The 24,739-nt window shown below is 35.6% G+C and overlaps 1 protein-coding gene across 1 annotated transcript in view; it reads right to left on the bottom strand.

The window, feature by feature from the left end:
* UBL3 (ubiquitin like 3) overlaps positions 1-24,455 on the bottom strand; it is an 82,778-nt gene extending 58,323 nt beyond the window's left edge. The window contains exons 1-2 of the mRNA XM_017537486.2: positions 24,371-24,455; positions 24,206-24,268 (exon numbers count right to left, since the gene is read on the bottom strand). Coding sequence (XP_017392975.1) covers positions 24,206-24,247 — 42 coding nt within the window. The 5' untranslated portion in view covers positions 24,248-24,268; positions 24,371-24,455. The remainder of the gene's footprint in view (positions 1-24,205; positions 24,269-24,370) is intronic.
* Positions 24,456-24,739: the final 284 nt, after the last annotated feature.

Below are 24,739 nucleotides of genomic sequence, written 5' to 3'. Positions count from 1 at the left end.
GCTGCTAATTTTTTAATTAATATGTGACAGTATTATGGTTGTTTTAAAAATAATCACAGTCTATATATCTGGGAATATTTATGAATGACATGTGGAATTTGATTCAAAATAATCTAGAAGGGGCAAGTAGGGCAAGTACAAATACAGATACAACACTACTATCTATGAGGTGATACGAATACATGGAAGTTTTATTGTAATATTCCCTCTACTTCTGCATGTTTGAAATTTTTCATGAAAGTTAAAATCCCACTTAAGTGACTCTCTAAATGTTTATTATCAGAAAGAGTTGGGTTAAACCCCATATTTAGCTTTGGGACAGAAAATGAGAACTATGAAGCATAAAGCGAAAGGGAAAGGCCAAGTAACATGATTTTGTTGCATTTATTCTTAACCACATCAAGGGTATCCATATCAGAAATCCTGGGACAAAGAAAGATGCTCAGAGTTCAAAAGAAACAGTTACCTGTGAATATAACATTTGGCCAAATCCATAAACTAAGGTGGTTACAATGGTACTGCTACAAACCTGGAAAGAAATTAACCTACCGATCACGGGACTAGAAGATTTAATATAATAAAGCAGCTATACTTTCTGTAATTGAACCTATATAATTACTGCTTACTTATAATAATGAATTAAAATGCTAGGATGCCGCGAATTATGAAGATTTCCTCTTATGAGCATTTTTCAAAAATAAAATCTATTCTTCTACCAGAAAAGACATCACTTTTTTAAAAAAGAAGGAAAAGTCAGAAAAGAACTATATTTCCAAGTTGAAGAGAAACGACTTAGAAAGAATCCAAGGACCTCCACCCTCAAGAACAAGCAACATTCATTAATGGCAAGGGGCTGATTTAAAGACCCAAGACCTCTATCACAGGAGATAACTGAAGAACGATAACCCTTTTTCCCCACTCTTTACCCTCAAAACTTTTCTATAGACAATTGTAAGGATAAAATGTCAACCATTTCAAAAATATAAAAGGTTCTATAAACAAACTTTATAGGAAGACTTATGGTACTCAGATAAACCTAACAACGTCTCTTAACTTATTCCAACACCAACGCGTGTGTTTTTCTTTCTTTTCTGGAAAGCTTCTCTAATGAAGTCCTTAGTAATACTAGGATGCCAATCACCCTGAAAAGAGAGAGGTATCAGAGATTAGGATCCCACTGAGAAGTCCTCATTCTTTTTATAGCAACACAGAATGAATTCTGAGTTTTGGATACTTCTCAGATTCCTTGCGATCCTGGAGTTTATTTTTCACTCATGGTTCCTATATTTGAAATAGTATTAAACATTTAAAACTGTTATATCAAGCTTTTTTCCCTCTTATCATCCACTTTATTTCTGTCCTTTCATTCTAATGAATTAACTATAGACATTGCTCAAATAAACATACTAGGTTCTGGCCATGATAAAAGCAGTAAACGTAACTACATGCTAAAGTTACTAAAGTCAACCCTTCAGTTTACTTGCTATTGTTAAATGACTGTTGTCTTTTTGTTCTATAATCTTACCAGGTGCATATATAAAATGAAATGCCTTATTTCTAGTATATATAGTATTTAATAGCACAGTATATCTTTCCCAGGTATCTGGGAATAATAAGTTGACACATAACAGGCTCTGAAAATGGAAAGCCAGGGTTTGAATCCTGGCTCCACCAGTTACCAGAAAACTGCTTTAAAATCTCCATGTTTCAGCTTCCTTATCTGTAAAATGTGGATAATAGGAATACCTACCTAATAGCATTGTAGGGAAATTTTACTGAGTTAACGTGTGAAACATAGAATAGCGCCTACATGGGCATTCAATACATGCTAGCAACTGCTATTTCATTATTAACAAAAAACAAAAAACACAAACAAGAAGAAAGGTTACTGACTTAAGTACCAAAAGAACTTTGTTTAAAAAAAGACAATGAAATCTGAGCAGTATTTCAATACATTTATACTTGTTTGACCTACTATTTATAGGTTATATATGCCTTTTTTACACTGAACTCATCACAAAGAAAACACCTTCCTTGTAATGTAACAAAGCTGTGTATACATAAACAGAACTAAACTTAAATTTGTGTTTATTGTTTACAGTTGCACTGTGTCATGTCATAGTACTCACAATTCTTGGGTAACTAATCAAATTGCTCAGGAAGCCAGATATAATACCTTTTGCAGCCATTTACTGGTAGATCTAACTTTAAAACCTCTAAAGTAAAGTAAGATTGGGCTACTATTGCTTTCCAGATACTAAATGTCACTGGAACATAAAGACACTGTCATTTCCAAAAGAACATGCTAACTGCTTTGGTTGAGCTTTCTAATACTTTGTATGTGTATCATTTATTCATAACGTATGTATTCCACAGGTAGCAAAGTTTAGATTTTAGCCAATAAAAATCTTTTATTTGCTTTATATTCTCTAGTACAAGACCATACGATTTTTTTTTTACTAATTTTCTGTAAGTTTACTTTTGCCTTGTTCTATTGATCTCATACAGAAATACAAAATATGAATTATCTGACTGTACACAGATCCCCAAAATAGAATCATCAATACACATTGGCTCTCAAGGAACGTAGATGAAATTAAGAACAATTTTATGAGTAATTGCCAGGTGATTGCAACTAGTCCTAAAGCTCTTTGTTAAATTACCTAAATTAGAAGATCTAGAAACTTGCTCTCATTCAGGACTTTTGATAAAGTGTTGATGTTCTTAATTCTGACATAATTAACAATACCACCACTGGAATATGTTGCCTTGGTTGAATATACATGACAGGGAAAGTATCTTTGTTTTGTTCTTTTTTTTGAAACAGAGTTTCGCTCTTGTTGCCAGGGCTGGAGTGCAATGGCGAGATCTCGGCTCAACGCAACCTCTGCCTCCCGGGTTCAAGGGTTCAAGCGATTCTCCTGCCTCAGCCTCCTGAGTAGCTAGGATTATAGGCATGTGCCATGACACCTGGCCAATTTTTATACTTTTTTTAGTAGAGATGGGGTTTCACCATGTTGGTCAGGCTGGTCACGAACTCCTGACCTTGTGATACGCGTGCCTCAGCCTCCCAAAGTACTGGGATTACAGGCTCAGCCAACATACCTGGCCGGGAAAATATCTTATAAATTAGCAGACACTGAACTCAATTAATGTACTTTATACAAATGTGATTTCTGAAAAGTTAATGTATGTATAAACTTTGTAAACCGCACATTTAGAGATTTGTTTTTACTTTATTTAATTTTAGCAGGTGAAAGGGGGAGTAAATAAAATATAATTAAAATCTAAAGATTCTTTTCAAAAGTCTTGTGTACTACAGAGATATATATAGACACCATATATGTATTTACAAACCTAGCAATAGGATAAAGTACTGACTGGGGGAGAGAGCAGTTAAAAACAAGAGTCCTTCTGTGAGATCCCAAAGATTTTAAAATAAGCATCCCACAAATTTCAAATATAAACCAAAGCCTTTGCTCCTTTTGATTCTACTGAAATAGTCTGGTTTAGGTGAGTTTTAATTTGCTTTAATCTTAGTGAAATTACTGAATTAAAATAAGAAAAGTGTTTCTAGTTACTGGCACAACCATATTAATCTACAGAATCACCTGGGCTGGAGTGCAGTGGTGCAATCACAGCTCGCTGCAGTCTCAAACTCCTGGTTCAAGTGGTAGCTGGGATTACAGGCCCAAACCACCACACCTAGCCAAAGACTGCATTTTAAAAAGGAAAAACGGTACAGCTATGAGGTGTCAAAAAGAAACCTGTTCTATCCTTCGGAAAAACTCAAAGAACTAAAGGTTTTCTTTTGAGTGACTCTAAATTGCCTACAGAAAAGGGCACATAAAAGGGCACGTAATTAAATTTGATCTTTAAGACCTCCCCAAATTAGAACATTTCAAAATGAATTATCAACTGTATACACACACACACACACACACACACACACGCACACATACACATCACATCACACAGAATAAATCTGGAGTGTAGAGAGAAAACACATTTAATAGTATTCGTATGTGAGAAGCAGAATTTTATAAATGGCATTATTTTCCTGAAAATGCTTTCTATTTTTACAAGTTTGACAATAATCTTATTGTTTTTCTAATTAGTTAAAAATTAGAATGAAAGAACAATAAACAAAACAGTAAATTTGGATTTTTAAGTTCAGACAGATAAAGAGAGTATGGCCAAGAAAGGGCAAAAAGGGACAAGCCACATAAATACTTCTCTTTAGGAACCACTGGTTAAGTACATTGAGAAATCACAGAGAGGATAAATGTCATTAATTTTACTATGAAGGATAAGTTCATTTTATCTATGGCTGAGTGGCAACTACATTAACCTAGCAGACACTGCATAATGATAATTAGCTTTCTTTCTGAAAAGTTGTTGGAAACAGATGCTTGGTGCTCAAAGAAAAATTAGCACTGAGACAAAGAATTTTTTAGCAATGTGATTTTTAGTTCCTGGACCACAGGAAGGGTACTCTCACCAACCATTCTGCTACGAGAATACAATGAACAAAGGAAAAGCAGACAAATTTATATCTTATGCATTTGGGGTTGTCCTTACTGCTCTGTTTGATTTTTGTTGGCTGGAGCCAGACCTTACAATCTAAACGAAAACCCGATTGGCTAATAAGTTAAAACTTTGCTAAACAGATGAAAGCAATGGAGAGCTAGGACATGCCTGTGAGCATGTCCAGCACAGATGTTTTGGTTAAAGTACACGGATACAGAATGTATTACGAGCTGTTAAACAAGTATAGCATGTTTAACAGCTACATAGAATAAGACTTAAAGAATTATTAGCACACTTATGATTTATTCTTTAACAAGAAAGGAAACTTTAAAGAAGAACTTTTTTACTTCCCACAAAAGTTAATTTTTTTGTATTATTTTTATTTTATTAAAATATTTCTATCAATTATACATTTATAAGAAATTACTCATTATTTTTAATTAAATTATTTTCTTAAAATGTTAAGAAAAGAATGATCAATTGGGAAAGTTATTCTTCTAGCTTAAACTAATCATCTAATGTGACCACATATATACTATGTATCAAACAGACTGTAAGTGGGTACACCATTGTTCCTATCTTTGTAATAATCTGATGTGCCTATTCTGGAAAACCTCCCTTTCGAACTTGTGATTATTTTTGGTGAGTTTTTCAGGTAATTATAAGTTATACAAGTTATTCAAGTCACCTGGGAAATAAAAAAAGGGTTTTACGGTTTCTGAGTAGGCCCTTTTGTCCATCCTAGGATGGCCACTTGAACTTTTTTTTTTTTTTTTTTTGAGATGGAGTTTCTGTTACCTCGGCTGGAGTGCAGGGGCATGAACTCAGCTCACCACAACCTCCGTCTCCTAGGTTTAAGCGATTCTCCTGCCTCAGCCTCCTGAGTAGCTGAGACTACAAGGCACATACCACCATGCCCAGCTCATTTTTGTATTTTTAGTAGAGACAGGGTTTCACTATGGTGGCCAGGCTGGTCTCAAACTCCTGACCTTGTGATCCGCCCGCCTCAGCCTCCCAAAGTGCTGGCGTGAGCCATCACACCCAGCCAGAGAGCCACTTGAACTATTTGAGGGAGATTATAGCTGTCCATCTAGTGGTTCTAATTGAGAAATGAGATATGTAAGCATTTCTTTCAAAAATTATCGTGTGTTGGGATAATATGAAAAGCAGAAACATAATAGCAAGCTTACATCTGCAGTCTGCAGTACATACGACTCATCAATGAACCCAGAAGAGAGATATTTAGGGAAAATGTATTCTCAGCTTTTGATTTTTCTTGGCTGCCTTTTCTAAGTCCCAAAGGAATAAGGTAGACAGTAGTTTGGGGAATGAAAAAGCCATTTGCTTTCTTCCTATGCCAGCCAGGAATCTGATGTCCCAATGTTTTAGTAAAACTGTCTTTCTCTGGGTACAAAGAATTTGACAAGAAACAACATCTCTTAGTAAACCCTGCATCAAAGCATGAACTAGATGATTGCTACTGAACCAACAACCCTACTACATATTCTGTAATAGAAAAATTCACCTGTGTAGGGTCATAAAGGAATAATTTCAGAGCAAAAAGCAAGTACTATTAATGCCTATCCTGATTATATGCAGTAGTAAAGCAAAATATTTTGACAATTAGAAAGTGTTGGGAAAATACAGATACAGGCACAAGAATGGAAAAATTACTTCCACAAAAAAGGACATACTAAATCCTTCTATGCCTAGCATATCAATATGGAAGAAACCTACAACAATTACATTAAAAAACAGTCTTGACCACACTGAAATACCTGATAATATATTAAGACCCATATAGCTTTCGCCAAATTATACAAAATGGACTTTAGTCCATATTCCTCACCTCCCTGTTGTATCTACTGTTGCTGACCACTCTTCCTCCTTGGGTTTCTCCCTAGATGCCTTACGTGATAATCCAGCTTTTTTCTTTTTTCCTGTAACTCTGTTCTTTTTCTCACTTTTTTAATTCCCTTGTTCCCAAAATGAGGCGTTGTGGCTTCAGGGTATCCTCCCTCCCTCCCTTGGTGACTCATATAATCTCATATTGATATTTTTTCTTCAACTGAATGGTCACACAAATTTCTATTTTTTAACCTTCTCTTCTTTCACAAATTTCAGCTGAGAAGAGATCAAAATGACTCCCAGATTCCTATACTACTTGCTCTTTTTAAAAAGGTAATTCTACAAGCTTGATTATATGTCTTTCTATATCATAGTTGACTAAAATCAGTAAAGTTAAAAGAAAGGCTGATGACAGCTTACATAATGATAGAAAGAAAATAAAAAGAATATTCACATGAAGAGACCAAAAAAACCCTGAAAATCACAAAAAGTAAAACAAAAAGCTTAGCAATCTGGTACCACTTGGAATACAAGCCCAAAACAAAAAACAAAAAAAGTCAAAGATCTTTTTAGTCCACTGAAAGAATTATATAAACCATACCACTGTACTGTCCATTAACAGTAGCCACTAGATACAGATATTTTCATTTAGATTAAATAGAAGTAAAAATTCAGTTCTTCAGTCCCACCAGCAGGATGAAAGTACTCAACAGCCACATGTAGCCACTAAATGGCTACCTTATTAGACAACACAATAAAGAACATTTCCATCACTGTGCAAAGTTATATCAGACAGCTGCAGTGCTAACTCAACATTCATTGAGTTTTCCTTATTTCGTAGGCACCGTGCTAGACACAGGGATTTAGAAAGATAAGGCCGCTCTCTGCCCTCAAAGAGTACATAGTCTGTTTAGTGGGAGAAACACATAAAAATACTTACAATTGCTAAAGCACAGGTAATGAAATTTATGAAGGAGCAACTAATTCTGTGGCCCAGCTCTGAATTTCATTGAATTAGCTAGGATTCCAATCCTTTTACCTAACTTCTGTAATCTATCTTCTATGTCTGTATTATTATTGTCCAATTTCTTACATTTATTTTAAAGAAGATGTTTAACTAACAGCTATAACCTACCAGCCTGTGATTATTAAGAAGCATTTTGCATCTAACAGTATGATTACATGACAAATAATGCTGAGACTCACTACTACCTAGAAATCCCTGGGCCATCAGAACCAGAGACACTGACACCTGCATGGGATTTAAGTTAGCACTGTTCCTCTGGAGTCTATGTTTTACACTGCTGGCAAGCCCTGAAGGAAAAAGCTAGCCTGCCACTCTGGCTACTTTTCCATGGTCCCTCCCAGAAGTCAGCTTTGTGCCAACTGTCATTTTTAATTTGGAGTTCCCAGCATGTTCTATACTTACAGTGTCTAGCTGCCTGACAAAGTTATAAACCATTACCAAGGAATTAGCACTGCAGTTGAGGACAAGTCTCAGGTGCAAATTCAACAAGGTAAAAAGAAGTCAAGGTCCACTTTAAGCAGAAAGGAAAGGTTCTGCAAGGATGAGAGAAGCATAGGAGTTAAAGGAAAGATTATGGACAAACAGAGGTTCATTACAACTCAAACACAGGGTACACACAAGGGGCCAATCGCAGGAGATGAGGCTGGAATGCGACCCAACTGCCAAGACAAGAACCTTAATACTGTCATGGTAAGGAGGTTGGCCTGGATTAGCATGTGAGTGACAACCACCCATTAGTAGGTACTATAGTCAGACAACTCAGATCTGTATTTTCCAAAGACAAATCTGGGAGAAGGGTGGAAGGCGGATAGTAGCAGATAACTAAAATAAAAAGACGTCTGGATGAGATCTGGTTAAAAAGTAGTGGCGATAAAAGAAGAAATAATTTCAAACACATTAGAGAAAAATGATTGGCTCTGACTATTGACAGGATCTATCTAGGGCACTGGCACCCAAAAATGTTTGCTGCCCAAATTAGTGAGGAAAATAATGAGACCACTGAGATCATACAGGACAGAAAACAAATATCACAAGAAACATAAAAATTGGAGGAAATGGGAGAAGACACACTGAGAGATTTAAAAAGAGCAAAGACTCCAATGAGGCAACATTCCCTCTGCCTAAAATACAATTCCCCAAGATAGCTGCATGGCTTGTTCCCCCACCTCCTTTATACGCTTGCATAAATGTCAACGTCTTTGTGAGCCCTTCCCCATCCCACTATTTAAAACTGAACAACACAGACGTACTCTTAGCACTTCCCAACCTCCTTTTCTGCTTTATTTTTCTCTGTAATACTTATCACCATCTAATATACAATATACTTCACTTATTTTGTTCAATATCTGTATCTTTACTATTTAAACGTAACGTAAACTCCATTGGGAGAAGAATTTGTTTGCTTCATTGACCACTATACACCAGCACCTAAAAGAGCATCTGCCACATAGGAGGTACTCAACAAATACTTATTAACTGTCTGAATAAATAACACAGTTGCTCGCGCCTGTTAATCCCAGGAGTTATTTGGGAGGCCAAGGCAGGCAGATCACAAGGTCAACAGTTCGAGACCATCACGGCCAACATGGTGCAACCCCCTCTCTATTAAGAATACAAAAATCGGCCAGGTTCGGTGGCTCACGCCTGTAATCCCAGCACTTTGGGAGGCCGAGGCGGGTGGATCACGAGGTCAAGAGATCGAGACCATCCTGGTCAACATGGTGAAACCCCGTCTCTACTAAAAACTACAAAAAATTAGCTGGGCATGGTGGCGCGTGCCTGTAATCCCAGCTACTCAGGAGGCTGAGGCAGGAGAATTGCCTGAACCCAGGAGGCGGAGGTTGCAGTGAGCCGAGATCGCGCCATTGCACTCCAGCCTGGGTAACAACAGCGAAACTCCGTCTCAAAAAAAAAAAAAAAAGAATACAAAAATCAGCCAGGCATGGTGGCGCATACCTGTAATCCCAGTACTCAGGAGGCTGAGGCAGGAGAATCACTTGAACCCAGGAGAAGGAGGCTGCAGTGAGCCGAGACTGAACCAATAAAAAAAAACAAAAGAAAAAAAAAAAAACACTCTGTCTAAAAAAAAAAAAAAAGAAAAAGAAATAAAAAGAACAGAACGATTACATGTAGACTAGTAAGTAAGCATAAAACTGATACTTAACAGGAAAATTCTATTGATCTTTTTTGGATGCTAAAATGAAAAAATATGGATAACTAAATAGTCCTTTAAATATAAAAGGCTCAAAAATGTTTTCTTTAAGTATGATGTAACATATTCAAATATATATAATTATTATTACAGTCTTTCTATTTACAGTCACAAAGTAATGAGAAAGATTTTACAGCTGGAAAAATTCCTCACAACACTTGATAGCCACATAGCAAATCCACCACTTAAAGTACTTAAGGCTTATTAAAGACACCAAACTTCGGTTAATGTTTTCTCAAAACTTCAATTCAAATTTCGAATTTATTTTCTGACATTTTGACTTACACAAATGTTAAAACTGACATTTAAATTATTAAATTACAAGCTAACTTAAAATGTTAAAAATTAAATGTTAAGCAAAGGCAAGAAGCTGAGGTTGAAATATCACAGTATTAGTATAACCATAACCATTGGCTTTAAAATATAGTAAAGAGAATATGACAAAGTGAAGAATGGTCAAAGAGTTAGAAAAGTAAAAAATCCAAGAACATAAAAAAGGCTACCTAGCTAGCTGGCTTCAGGAAAACAATCAAACATTACTAAGCTTCACTTTCTCTATCAGTGAAATGCAGTTAACAGTAGCACCTACTTACCTGATAGGATTGTTTTGAAAGTTTTTTGATGGATTAAATTTGTTTCAAGTAATAAGCTTGGCACAGTGTCTGTAAGCAATCATTTTACTCCTTTAATTCAAAAACATTTAATAAAACTCTACTATACAAAAGGCACCATCGTAAGTACTGGTTACGGCAGCAAATAAAAAATATATATCCACCCTCCTGGAATCTATGGCCTACAGGGGTGGACAAACAACTAAATTACAAAGTGTGATACATGCTCCAGAAAAAATCAATAGGGTCTTACAACAGAAACCAAGGGAGTAAGGGCTCTCAACTTTAGATGACAGGAAAAGTTTCTCTGAAGAAAGAAAAACTAGCCATGCAGATGTGCAGAGGGTACAGAAGTAGTATGAGTATCCTAAGACGACTCAGTGATGCAGAGAGAGTATAGAAGTACACTTATGAATATCCAGGCCAGGTGCAGTGGCTCATTGCCTGTAATCCCAACACTTTGGGAGGCCAAGGTGGGTGGATCACAAGGTCAAGAGATCAAGACCATCCTAGCCAACATGGTGGAACTCCGTCTCTACTAAAAATACAAAAATCGGCAGGGCGTGGTGGCACATGCCTGTAGTCCCAGCTACTCGGGATGCTGAGGCAGGAGAATCTCTTGAACCCAGAGGCAGAGATTGCAGTGAGGCAAGATCACACACCACTGCACTCCAGCCTGGCAACAGAGTGAGACTCAGTCTCAAAAAAAAAAAAAAAAAAAAGTATTTTGATGAATATCCTAGTCAAAGACTCAGCCTATCTGTGGGATAGGGCTTGCAGCATGTTTGAGGAACTGGGAGGAGCCAGTATAATTAAAGCATAAGAAATCAAATGAGATAAGATAATCATGTTAGGCAGGAGCTAGATCATGCAGGAGAACACTGAAGTCCCATGGTAAGGATCTGTAATTCTGTTCTATGGAATTTATTCTTCAGTGGAAAACATTCAAGGTACTTTTGGAAAAGGTACTACAAAGAATGTAAAGGAGAGTAGAAGGATTAGTTCTTAGCAACTAGAAGGAGAGAAGAGAGAGAGGACTACGGACTCTACAGTACAAAAGAGCAAAAGTAAATAAATAAAATAAAACCAGGGTACAAAAAGAAAAGCCAATTAGGCTACCTATGAGAGAATAGCAATACCAGAGCAAATTTCACACTGAAAACAACTATAAAAGTGATACAAAATGTCCCTAAATTCCCAGCTATTTGAAGGCTGAGGGAGAAGAACCAAGAGCCAGGACTTGAGGAGCCAAGATCCCTTAGAGAAGGAAAACAGTTTGAAGATGTCACTTCAATTCCCCCTAAGGTATTTGCTAATCAGCACACAGTAATAGGCAAAGCAGAAAGCAGCATCCCAGAACTTATATGAGTCTCACTGGGCTGGGAAGATAAAAAGTGAATGTCATACCATCAGGGAGCCAGGAATTGAGGATCTCAGGAAAATGAAAAGGAACCTCAAAGAAAGGAACCCAATATTCTGTTCAACTTTTCCTCTCCAGTTACGTGCTGAATCATAAACAGCATGGATTGAAATTCAGGAAATCCCAGCAAAAAGATGTTGAAAAGAGGTTTAAAAATAGCTTTCATCAGCCTCATGATACTTGAAATTCAGGACTTGCTAAGGAAGAGGTATCTTGGTAAATACGCCAAACTTTCAACTGAGATCTTAGCTAAGGGCTATACACCAGTAGTGAGGCTATCAGAAATTCCTGACTGCTCTGAATTCAAGCTCATGTTGTATCAGTAACGTACAAATCAAAGTGATCAATGTTTTTCTAACGACTCACCAAAGGATATTAAATCCTATCTGGAGAAAGATGGCCATAATTCAGATCCTCTATAATTTTTCATCACAGTGTTAATAAAACATTGCCAGGCACCCAAGGAAAAAGGATCAAATTATCAAAAACAAAACAACAGAAAAAGGCTCACAGGCAATCTAGATATGATGGTCATCAGACAGGAATTTTGCAACAATAATTAATATACTCAAGAAAACAGATCAAAACATCCTAAGAACTTGATTCTACGTAAGTTACAGGATGAAAAACACAAAAACTAAAATTAAAAACTCAATAATTAGAAATAACTGGATACTGGACAGTGAAGATGTAAGTGAACATAAACATAGCTAACTAGAAAATCTCCAGGCTTAGAAGAAGGGGAAAAAAGAATGGAAACAGTGACATGACCCACATGTAACTGTAGTCCCATAAGGAAAGAAGACAGTTGAACAGAAATAATACTTAAAGAATATTAGCTAATTCCTGCACCAGGTGTGGTGGCTCATCCTGTAATCCCAGCACTTCGGGAGGCTGAGGCAGGTGGATTACTTGAGGCCAGGGGTTTGAGACCAGCCTGGCCAACATGACAAAACCTCATCTCTACTAAAAATTTAAAAATTAGCCAGGCATGGTCATACCCGCCTGTAATCCCAGCTACTAGAGAGGCTGATGCACTAGAATCACTTGAACCCAGGAAGTGGAGGTTGCAGGGAACTGAAATCGCGCCACTGCACTCCAGCAAGACTCTGTCTCAAAATTAAAAAAAAAAAAAAAGAATTTTAGCTAATTCCCAACTGACAAAAGATAGTAAGCCAAAGATTGACTCAATACCTCAAGATACTCTACAAACTTTATGCAGATTACAAAAAGAAAAAAAGAAGCTATACAAGAGCACATCAATAGTAAAATTAGTGAAAACTAAAGACAAGATACAATCTTTAAAACAGCCAAAGGAAAACACATTAACTTCAAAGGAATAACAATAAATCCAAAAGCTTGAGTTGACATAAACAGTGGCAGCCAGATAATAAAACAACATCTTGAAGGTGCATAAAGTAGGGACCCTTTAAAAGTGAAGGTAAAATGAATACATTTTCAGGCAAACGAAAACAGAGAATTCATTACCAGAAGACCTGCACTAAAAGTTCCTTGGATAAAAGGAAAATTACCCAGATGCACATACTATCAAAAAGAAAGAAATGAAGACCTCCAGAAGGGTAAATGTAAGGACAAAGTTAAATGAGTAATCACTATTTTAACAACAATATTACTCTTATTACCACCGTTACTATTATTTTAACAATAATAATAATAATGACATCTTTGGGGTTGAAAACAAAGCAAAGACTGGAAGAGGGGTAAATGGAATTAAATTAAAAGGCCATTCCCATTACCCTGAGGCAAAAATTTATGATTGACAAAAAAGTTAAAGATGTACATTGTAATCTCTAAGCTAATCAGTAAAGATAGTAAAATAATTTATAACAGAGAAGCTAAGAGAAAGGGATATGGAAAACTATTTGATTCATCCAAAAGAAAACAAGAAATGGTAGGGAAAGTTATAAAGAACTGATGATGGAAGTAAAAGTACCAATTGCAAAATGGTAAATTTAAACCCAAATAATGTGGTACAGTACTTACAGTAGAGGTAAAACAGAGATTATCAAACTTAGTAAAAAAAACAAAAACCCAACTATATGATGCTTAAAGAGATTCACCTTATGTACAAGGACAAAGAGAGGTGTAAAGAAAATGAATGAAAAGGAAAACAAGAAGAATGCTGTATTAACATCCCCCCAAAAAAACTTTAAAGCAAAAAATGTTACTAGACATCAAGATGATAAAAAGATCAATACTACAGGAAGATACAACAATCATAAATTTATTTGTAGCTAATAATTTAGCCTCCAAACGTGAGTCACAATTTGAAAGAACTAAAAACATACAGACAAATGTTCACATTTGGCAATTTTAACACAAATTTCTCAATTGTGTGATTTTAAAAAGACAGAAACAGTGAGTAGTAATAGATTGAACATGATTAATAAACTTGACTTAATTGCTATATATGGCACACTGTCCTCAATTTTCTAAAACTGACCATAAAGCAAGTGTCAACAAATTACCCACAAGTGAAATAATAGCTCCAAATCACAACAGATAACAAACTAGATATCAGTAACAAAAATAGAGCTACAAAATCCCCAAATGCTTAGACCACAAGGGAAATTTTTAAATACGCTTCATTGAATGATAATAAAAGCAATATACATCAAACTTGTAAGATCCATCTGAGTTACATTTAGAGGGGAATTTCATATATATTTTTTTAATTGCAAAAAATATTAAAAAACAAAACAAAACAAAACAAAAAACACAAAGGAGCCAGGCACCGTGGTCTGCACATCTATATTCCCAGCTACTTGGGAGGCTGAGGAGGAAGGAGCAGTTGAGCCCAGGAGTTCAGAAACCAGCTTGCGCAACACAGTGAGAATCCCATCTCTTAAAAAGATTAAGATTTAAAAAAATAAATAGATAAGCTGACAATTAATGACTTAAGGACCCATCTCAAAAAACTTAAAAAAGAACAGAAAATTAACATTTTTTAAATAGAAGAAATAAAGGTAAAGGCAGAAATCAGTAACAAGTTTAAAACAACATTAAATCTGAAAATGGACTCTGAAAAGATTGAGTACAAAGAGACACAAATTGCCAATAAGCAGGTTTTAAAAAGGAGAGATCACAGATGCTACAAATATCAAAACAATTATAAAAGAATACACAAAAAACCCTTTAACTGAACTGGAAAATTCAGACAAAATGGACAAATCCCTTAAAAAGCAAAACTTGTCAAAATTGACAAAGAAATAGAAAATGTAAATAGCTTTTTATGTACTGAAGAAACAGAATCAATAATCTTTACAAGAAAACTCCAGATGGCTTCACCAGTGAATTCTTTCAAACATTTATGGATGAAATAAAATCAATCTTCACAAACTCTTCCAGAGAATTAAAAAACATTTCCCAGCTCATTTTATGAGGTCAGCATAATCTTGACACGTAAATCTGTCAAAGACTTTACAAGAAATTAAAATTGCTAGCCAATTTTTTTGTGAACAACAAAAAAATTCTAAATAAAGTATTATCTAGCATATAACATTTGAGTAATGTGTAATGAAAAAGTTAGGTTTATCCAGAAATTCAAAGATGCTTTTTAAAATTAGGAAATAGATATCCTTCTCTTTCACACTCATACGAAAATTAACACATATTTTTTAAGAGAGCAACTATATTACTAAAAGTTTTGTCCCAAGGGAATAATCAGACAAGGCACAGAGATATGTTTAAGAATATCCATTATGTCATTGCTTATAATAGTTTCTAAATACTCATGAAGATGGAATTAGCTAAATAATTTATATACATCTTTGTATATAAATTATACAGAATCAGTTCAAATTATAATATGGTTCTATATTTATTTGTATAGATAGATGTTCATAATATAGGCTGAACTTAAAATACGTAAGGAGGCAACTTAAGGTTAAACTTGATTTAACATGACTAAATGAAAATAGCAGGATACAAAAGCAAGACTATTTCTAAGCCAAAGAAAAACACTAGTTTTATATGAAAGTAAAGAAAAACATATATCATAAGAACATTTTGTCTAGACACAATAAATTGCCATCTTAAGTACATAAACAAAAGTGTTAATGTCAAACTTCAACAATTTTCTTCAGCAGAAAGAACATTTTCTTCTCAAAATCTAATCAGAAAATTGCCCAAATACATATTTAGTGAGACCAAAAATGCTACTAGATTTGACCAATCAATAGAGAATCAATCTCTGTCTCTCTCTCTCTCTCTCTCTCTCTCTCTCTCTCTCTCTCTGTGTGTGTGTGTGTGTGTGTGTGTGTGTGTATATATTGATGTATACATTTACATATACATCAATAGAGAATCTCTCCCTCTCTCTCCCTTTCTCTTTCTATATATATCTACAGTTAAAAGTATGGAGACAAAAACAAAATGCCCTGAAAGCACTAAATCCTTTACAAGTCAATCTATTTGCTACATATACAAAGCATTCAAAGTGGTATTTTGTAAGAAAAATCCACAGTGTAACAAATATATACACAAGAAGACTCAAAATTCCAACAAGTTTAAAGGGAACTCCCTTTAATTTGACCAATTACTAAGACAACCAACTTTAATTAAAATAATTCCAATCCAAAAGTTACATAGTATATTGCAAAGATACATAAAATAGGTTTTATTTCTACCAAGCTAGCTCAGACCAATTAGCAGGGACTCCCTGGAGCAAGGTATCAGGGTATCGGAAGGAATTTAAGGCATTCTTCTTAGGATAATGTGCCTGAGGGATTCAGCTACGTTAGGTCAGTTATGGTTGTGGGGAGGGTTGTAAATGTTTATCACTATTGCCACCAGACCCAAATTCCTATTCTTGCTCAACTTCTTCCTCGCTATGTGACTTCAAACAAGTTCCTTACCCTCTCTGAACCTAGGCTGTAAGACAGTAAAAATGAGCTTGTTTGATAACCAGACTGTGATATCTGAAAGATACAAAGAAGACCAATAGGTAACAAAGTTTTTCCCACAACCACACTACAGCTCCAAAATGACTAACAATCTCCCTTTCTGTGATTAGTGCTTTTTCACCAATGACTTCCCAAGTCCCCTTCATTTATCCTGTCTCCTAAACAAAGACTGTTGAGAAACCCAATTACTAACTCACCTCCACCTGATGTATGATAGCATTCAATCCAGGAGTACCCCCTCTTCCAGCACAGCCCAAACAAACCCTACTGAAAACTCCTCCCATTCTCTCTTTTGAGAAAGAGTCTCACTGTCACCCAGGCTGGAGTGCAGTGGTACTATCTCAGCTCACTGCAGTCTCTGCTCACTGCGACCTCCACATCACGGGTCCAGGCAATTCTTCTGCCTCAGCCTCCAGAGTAGCTGCGATTACAGGCGCCTGCCACCACACCCAGCTAAGTTTTGTATTTTCAATAGAGATGGGGGTTTCACCATGTTAGTCAGGCGGCTGTTGAACTCCTAACCTCAACTGTTCTGGGGACCTTAGCCTCCCAAAATGCTGGGATTACAGGCCTGGCCCTCTTATTCCCTTTAACTGACAGTTGGCCGGATTCCTCTAGCATGTGCTCTTCCTAGCTGCAAACCAGTCAACCTGACTTGTTTCACTACAGATACATTCCTGGTGGTCTTCACCTGGTGGGCATTAAGAGTTTCTTTATCTATATACCAACTATATTTACCCAGGGTCACTGTAAGGATTAAATTAAATGCCATAATGTAAAATGCCAAGCATCTGCCTGGTATTAGCAAGTACACAACAAATATTAGTTCTCTCCCCTCTATGAGCTCAAAGTAAAGTTACATACATAATTTTATTTTTTATCAGCTAACCAGTTCTTTACCATCAAGAATCTACATCTCTGCAAAACATAGCTAGCAACGAGAAAATTAGCTCCCGAATAATGAGAATTCTAAGCAACCAAAACAGACATAATCAAGTCCATGAAATAAAAGATCATGCACTTTGTTGTGGGGTTACTCCTAAAAATCCTACTCAGACATCATTTGTTCACTTTAAACATATATCATTTTTAATAAACTGGGGAAATATGGTTTCCATACCAAGTTAAAACCAGCAACTGTAAATAGGAATAAGAAGACACACTGATCATAGAAAAAACAGCGGCTCAACAAGGCAGGAGACAGAAAAACTCTTAACTATCAAGCACAAGACACAAATCTTTACCTAATGCAGTGGCTTCTAAAATTTTTTCACTGAAGATCCCAAATATAAAATACTTGAGGCACATACCTAGAGTATATGTGTATTCATTTATAAATATACATATAGTATAAAACAGAAATTAAAAGATTTTTTGTTTTACTTTTTATTACTTTAACTACCAACTATTTTAAATATTAATTTGTTTTAATCTTCCAATCACTAAAAATACTATTAACATATTGAGAGCATTATTACTAAATATATCTCTATTTTTTAGAATCTTAGTTTCTCCATTTGTGAAGTTCAATGTATTTTGACACTTGGTTTTAAGAGCTGTTGTAAGTCATAACTAAAAAACTTATCTTACAAAGATGAGCTCTATATAAGAACATGTCACTTACTAACTTACTAAATCATATTACTTTTCCATTCTATCACCAAATATGTAAACGTTTTTATTCAATGTCAGCTACCTGATATTAATGTTATTAAAATTTTCTTTTTCCTGACTGCAATAAGATATCTTTACAAACTAAAATGTTTGGCTTTCCAGTAAATTGTCCAAAATCAATTAAAATTCATTGTAAGGAAGATTTTCAACAGATTGGAAATACCTCAACAGGCTTTCAAAATGTTCTCTCCATAATTTTTCTTTGTTCTGTAAAGCAGGCTTTTTCTCACTGTTTAAAATGTCGATTTTGCCTTGAAGTGACAACTTAGAGATTGTTTTCTCAAAAATATCTGCTGATTTTTATTTTTGGTAGTCTCTTGTCATCATGGATAAGAACAGCATATAGAATTCTCATCTTTTGTAATAAAAATATGTGATTCATCTTTGAGTTCCACAACTCTTTTAAATGCTTTGACAGCAAACCTCTGTTCCTGTCTCCATCTCAATACAAAGTATCGTAGATTCTTCTTTTAAAAAGTATTTTTAAAAGGACTATATAACAGAAAAACTGGAAAAACTCTGAGAAACTCATGGTGCTGTTGTTGGCATTTATGTTACAGAATTCATACATCTTCCCTCAGCAAACCACACTCTCCATGAGCACCTGAATGTGGGTGGACCTAGAAAACCTCACAGCCAATTCATATAGTATGAATACAGAAGCTCAATTTTTCTCCCTTTTGGGGCGCAAAATAAATAAAGTTCTCACATTTACTTCTCACACCTCAAAATTTACTTGCTTCACCTTACTTTGTAAATTACTGATCTAGTAAAGGGCATAAAGCTTCACAATCTATATTAGATGCTGAGGGTATTATAGTTGCAGCTTATACCTGTGAATACTACCACCATATTACAGACACAGGTACCCAATAAACACTGATTGAATGCAATCAATATTATTCAAATTGTAGCTCTAAGCCACCAAAAATAAGTTAAATTAGGCATAGTATACTTCATTTAAGCAAATACAATGGTAATCCAAAATTGTTAGACTGTGCTATTTTAAAACTCAACCTCCAAGTATTCAGAAAATTTACTAGTTCAGAACAACTTATTATCAAGGTTTCCAGGTTACCATGAATTCTACAGTCTCACTCCATTTTTTCCCTCCCAGAATAAAACTTAGAAAATCAAAGAGCACATTTACTAAGTATATGTTTCAGTCTCCTAAAACACATTTACTGTTCTATATTATGAAAACTATTAGTGCCATCAGTATTTTATCCCCTAATTTAAAATAACTTCAAGCTTTAATACTACAAATATAGTTTTCATATTCCAAGTGATAACAAAAGCAGACATTACAGATTTCACATTTAACATGACTATTAGTATGGAACGATATTTACTTTTTCCATAAGTAAAAAAGACAGTAACACTTTTTGAGTCAAGAAAGTCACTCAGCAATTTCTGAATGTCTAAGAACTATCAGAGGTGAAATAAATGTGATACTATAACCATAGAAATTTGATACCTGTGTAAGAGGAATGTCAAAAGCACTAAAGGAAAACGGTTTCCAGGAAGGAAAGATCACTGTGGCCTAAAATGAACTAAAGACCATTTCAGAGACAAGCTGGGGTAGGATTCAGGGACAGAAAGAAGGAATTCGAAGCTGAGGGAAGCCATGTCATCTTTTTTCTTAATAAAAATGTCTAATTCAAAATATCAAATAATGAGATACATTCAAGTAAAAATTTAGAGAAACATTCAATGCTTAATATATTAGTCATTAAGCTATTCAAGTCACACATATATATAAACAGTACTTATCTAACCTGTGGCTTTATAAAACCCTTCAACTTAAACTTGAAAGAAGAATCTAGGAAAAGAAAGAAAAATAAAAAGGAGCTATAAATAAAGAGGAAAAAGTCCTTCGGCATTAAATCTCAGTATTCTTTTCTCAGTGTTAAAAATTTTCTATTTTCTGGGCCTTTTACTTTCATGGCATTTTCTCCTAGTATATTCAACATTTGTCATTTTACTTTAACTTGGAAAAGTGATAAAAGTTCACTTTGAAAGGAAATACATTTTAGTAATAATTTCCTGTCCACAAGAGGGCTCCAATAATTCTTCCATGAATGGAAGTGATATAACAAAAACTACAATAAAAATATTCATTAAGCACATAAAATATACTGGAAAAAACTTGAATTGTCATTATCTCATTTAACTCCTATTACAAATTGTTTTCTGTTATAATTTCTACGTTAACAGTTGTTAAAGATACAGGGCTTTTCTTTAACTGCTTTATCAACTAAAATGTTTCGAATCACAAAATTGCTTTGCCATTATTCTCACAATGTCAATTTCTCTCTTAAAGTTTTCAATGTAATAGATACTATAAAGTATAATTTTAGTCCAAAGCTCTAAATAGCCTAAATATTATATACAATACTCTTATAAAAACAAGAATGTACTTCCTGATAACTTTATCAATCCACAAAACAAAATTACCATTGCTGCCCAGTTTTAGACCTTATTAACATAAGCAGTAAATATTTTCTTGCAGAAAACCTACAGTGGTTAACATAAGTCACACTGCAACTATATATGATGAATATTGCCACATCATGAACTATGATCTTGGCTGAAAAATAAACAAATAATTTAAATACAACGTATTATGATATTCTATTTAGATATTTTCAGATTTTTTTCACAAATAAGCTACTACACTAGGATGTTATTAAATCTAGTTCAAACTCAATTACTCTTAGCAAAGAAAAACCAATATTTCAAATAAATACACTTGTAATATTTATAGAACATATATATTACAGAATGTAGTAAAAGTACCAACTACAAATTATGTTTTAAAGGGTACAGCAAATCCATTCACTAGGGGTGCCATTCCCTCATCCAAAATATTGACATTTGGATTATTAAAAATGAGACTCCTTATGCTAAACACAAAAATTTATTGGATGTTTAAAAATAAATTTTAAATGTGAGTTCAAGCAAAACAAAAACCAATGCCAAAAAATCAATTTTTAAAGTAAGTCATAATCATGGCCTTAAAAAGACTTTGCCAAAAACATCAATTGATTTAGTAATTATTGTAGTTCCAGAATAAATTCTCTCTACTGAAAATATGACAGAGATTGTAACTTCACCACTCCATCCCATCTCCCCAACAGGATTTTCCTATACATCTGACAGGCACAATTAACACATAAAAGATTGACTTCAATAGAAATGACACCTCCAACAAAAAGTAAGAGTGTAACATTTGTTTCTAAATAGCACATACTGTCAACTAGGAGAAAGCTTAACATTTTACTGCATCTAGCTAAACGTATTTATTCATAAAGGCAAGTTTAGTGGATTGTAACAGTACACATCCCGATCAATTAAGGGTTATGCTGCAAGGGATATGTCCTTAGCTTTGCTTTGCCATGCTAGTGGTGAGAGCTCTTCAAGATTTAGAGTGGTGAATTTGTTCCATCATGAATGTAAAGTAAAATCAATTGTCAATTATTAATGGTATAAAAAGTATAATAATTCTGAAGCATTTAATCAACAGCTTCTAACCAATATTCATCATGCTATATTTCAAAAAGTTGAGAATTCTAGGCATACAGCAAACGATGACACTTCTTAAGTAAAAATGCAAAGTTAATAAGAAAATGAACGTTTATAAGACTTTCACAAAGAAAAAATCTTAATCTCTAACCAGTTGAACAGCTAGAAAACAAGACATAAAACATACTCAGAACAATCAAACCTGTGCTGTACCTTAGAACCCACTCTGAAATAGCATCATCAGGTCATTATTACATAATATTGCTTTGCCCTTGCATATCACCTTTAATCAAGGGATCTCAAAGCACCACAGAATCATCAAGGCCTTAACATACAGCCTAAAACAGACAAATTGTTGTATTTTATAATTGCACATATTAATAAAACCCTGCGCCCACTTCCCAGTCTTCTGATCTTAACATCAGCCTCCAAACCCTCTCTCTGACTTGGAAACAGTATTCCCCAAATCATCTCAATCTATGACTGATGCTACGCACATTCCAGCTTTTCTTCATTGGACCTAAAGGAAGTAGTGGCACTGTTTTAATAACACACATCTATTTCATTCCAACTTCCAAGAGAGAATAGATGGTACTTAGGGTTAACCTATCTTGCACTGTGCTTGATGATATAAAATGGAGGCTTTCGGGAGAGCAAATCTTTGCTCGAGGCAATGAACCCACAGATCACTCATCAAACAAGGGAAATAGCATTTCCCAGCTCTGTCTAGAGACTGCTCCCGGCAACTTCAAGGGCGGTCTGGAGGAAACCTGGTCCAACCGTACCTAACCAGGCAAGAGGCTATTTCATGTGTGCACACCAGGAGAGAACGGAAAACTAAAAGGACAATGCACGAGTTTTAGGACTCGGAAGGAGAGTGTAAGGCTGGTATGAAGACACAACAGAACACTGTTCTGTTAAGAGACAGAACCCTGTGTTTCACTTTGCAATAAATGGGAAATTAAACAAGAGCAAAATGCCTTTTAAATCAAGGTCAAAGTAAACTATTTAGAATCATTTAATTTTTGCTACAAAATCTGTGTATGAGGTTTGATCCTATAGAAACATCTGGCGTTTTAAAATTTAATCATCAGCAAGCTGGGCACGGTGGCTCACGTCTGTAATCCCAGCACTTTGGGAGGCCGAGATGGGTGGATCATCTGAGGTTAGGAGTTTGAGACCAGCCTGGTCAACATGGTGAAACCCTGCCTTTACCAAAAATACAAAAAAAAAAAAAAAATTTGTTTTTTTAGCCGGGCGTGGTGGTGGGAGCCTGTAATCCCAGCTACTTGGGAGGCTGAGGCAGGAGAATCTCTTGAACCCGGAAGGCAGAGGTTGCAGTGAGCCGAGATGGCACCACTGCACTCCGGCCTGGGCAACAAGAGTGAAATTCGGGCTCAAAAAAAAAAATTTTTTTTTAATTTTTTAAATAAAATTTAATCATCAGCAAAGTTCAATTTTTTTCCACTGAATACACAAACACTCAAATGTTAACATATGTGAGCACAACTACATTAACTTCAATTCTTTCATAAACAGGATTATTCCTCTTCCTGTTAATTAACTGCATTATGTTTGTCCTTAGGAACTGCAAAGTGTAATTTCACACTCACACAAACCAATCCTCCAGCACTGTAAGGTTACACGGTTGCTGTTAGTCAATACTCACAACCTTAACCTTTATACACAAAACAAAAAGCGTCAATAAACAACAGTACTTTTTGTTTCAAGTTCTCAACACTCAGTGATCGAGGCTCAATACTATGTTTCCGTAGCTTTTTGTCTAATATGGAATCTACTATTAATAAATATTTGGCATTAAAAAGCCCTGGAATACTCATAAGTACCAACACAGGGTCAGCCTACGTTTGTGAAAATCCCAGAATATCTTAATATTTCTGTTGCCGTCCGTGTTCCGACATTTCAAAAGGCTGGCAGCAAATTCGAATCTACTTTTTCTTGAAGAGACGTGCATCACTGTTCTTGAAAAATATCAAGTTCGTCTCCACTGCACTGATGATCTCGTCTGTGTCATAAAGCAAGATTCCCGTTTCCCTACCTATTCTCTCGTAGGGACACCCGTCCTCGGCTCTGCCCACTGTCACTGACGTTTTCAGAAACGTTAATATACTACTGTTGGGAGGCTTCTAGCAAAGAGGGAGATATTTTGTCCCCTCAAGCTACCATGTTCCATTTCCCTACTTCTCCACTGACTTCAATGACTTAGAAAACACGACCAAATGAGAGAACCCATATTAAAAGCAGTACTTTCTAAAAGGAGGAAACCAGAAGCTGCAACTTCTCCAAATCGCTCAGCACGGTGGCTTTTCGACAGTCCCCAGCAAACCTTTGCCCCACGCCTGCCGTCTTTCCGATTAAACAAGATTGGAAACCACAATTAAATCAGAGTGTCATAACTTATCCGTCACTTACCATATCCGCCGGGACATTACTGGACATCTTGCCGTTGGACATATACCCAGATGTTTACGAAAAGAAACTGTGAAAAGAAGACTCAAGGCAAAAGCAAGAAGTCCATTTGCAAAGAATCGCAAGGAAGCAGGAAAATAAAAAACACAAGAAGTATTAAAAAAAAAAAAAAAAATACAACAAACAAAAAAGAGCAGAAGTCTTCAAGCTACAGAAATAAACCTTCACGATTCTGACTGGTTCGTGATGTGCTTTCTCTCCCCAAAATAAGTTATTTCGGGGCCAAAGTGCCAGCCAGGCCGAGGTTCTGGTGCGAGAAGGAACAATCCCCAGGAGCTGTGTGGCCGGAGCGGGAGGAAACTCCTGGGACAGCAGCGCAGCCCCTGTCGTCGTCGTCGTCGTCAGCAGCAGCAGCAGCAGCAGCACCCCCAGGACCGACCGCGCCAGGTGGACCGAGCCGAGTGACACACGGACATGGAGCGGGGTGGGAGGGGGTTAAATCCGCCTTCCTCTTTCCCAGCCCCGGTAATGATTCAC

This window comes from Cebus imitator, unplaced genomic scaffold (assembly GCF_001604975.1).
Source record: "Cebus imitator isolate Cc_AM_T3 unplaced genomic scaffold, Cebus_imitator-1.0 Scaffold103, whole genome shotgun sequence".
NCBI lineage: Eukaryota > Metazoa > Chordata > Mammalia > Primates > Cebidae > Cebus > Cebus imitator.
The sequence above is the reverse complement of the archived record's forward strand: the minus strand, read 5'-3'. Positions and strand labels throughout refer to the sequence as shown.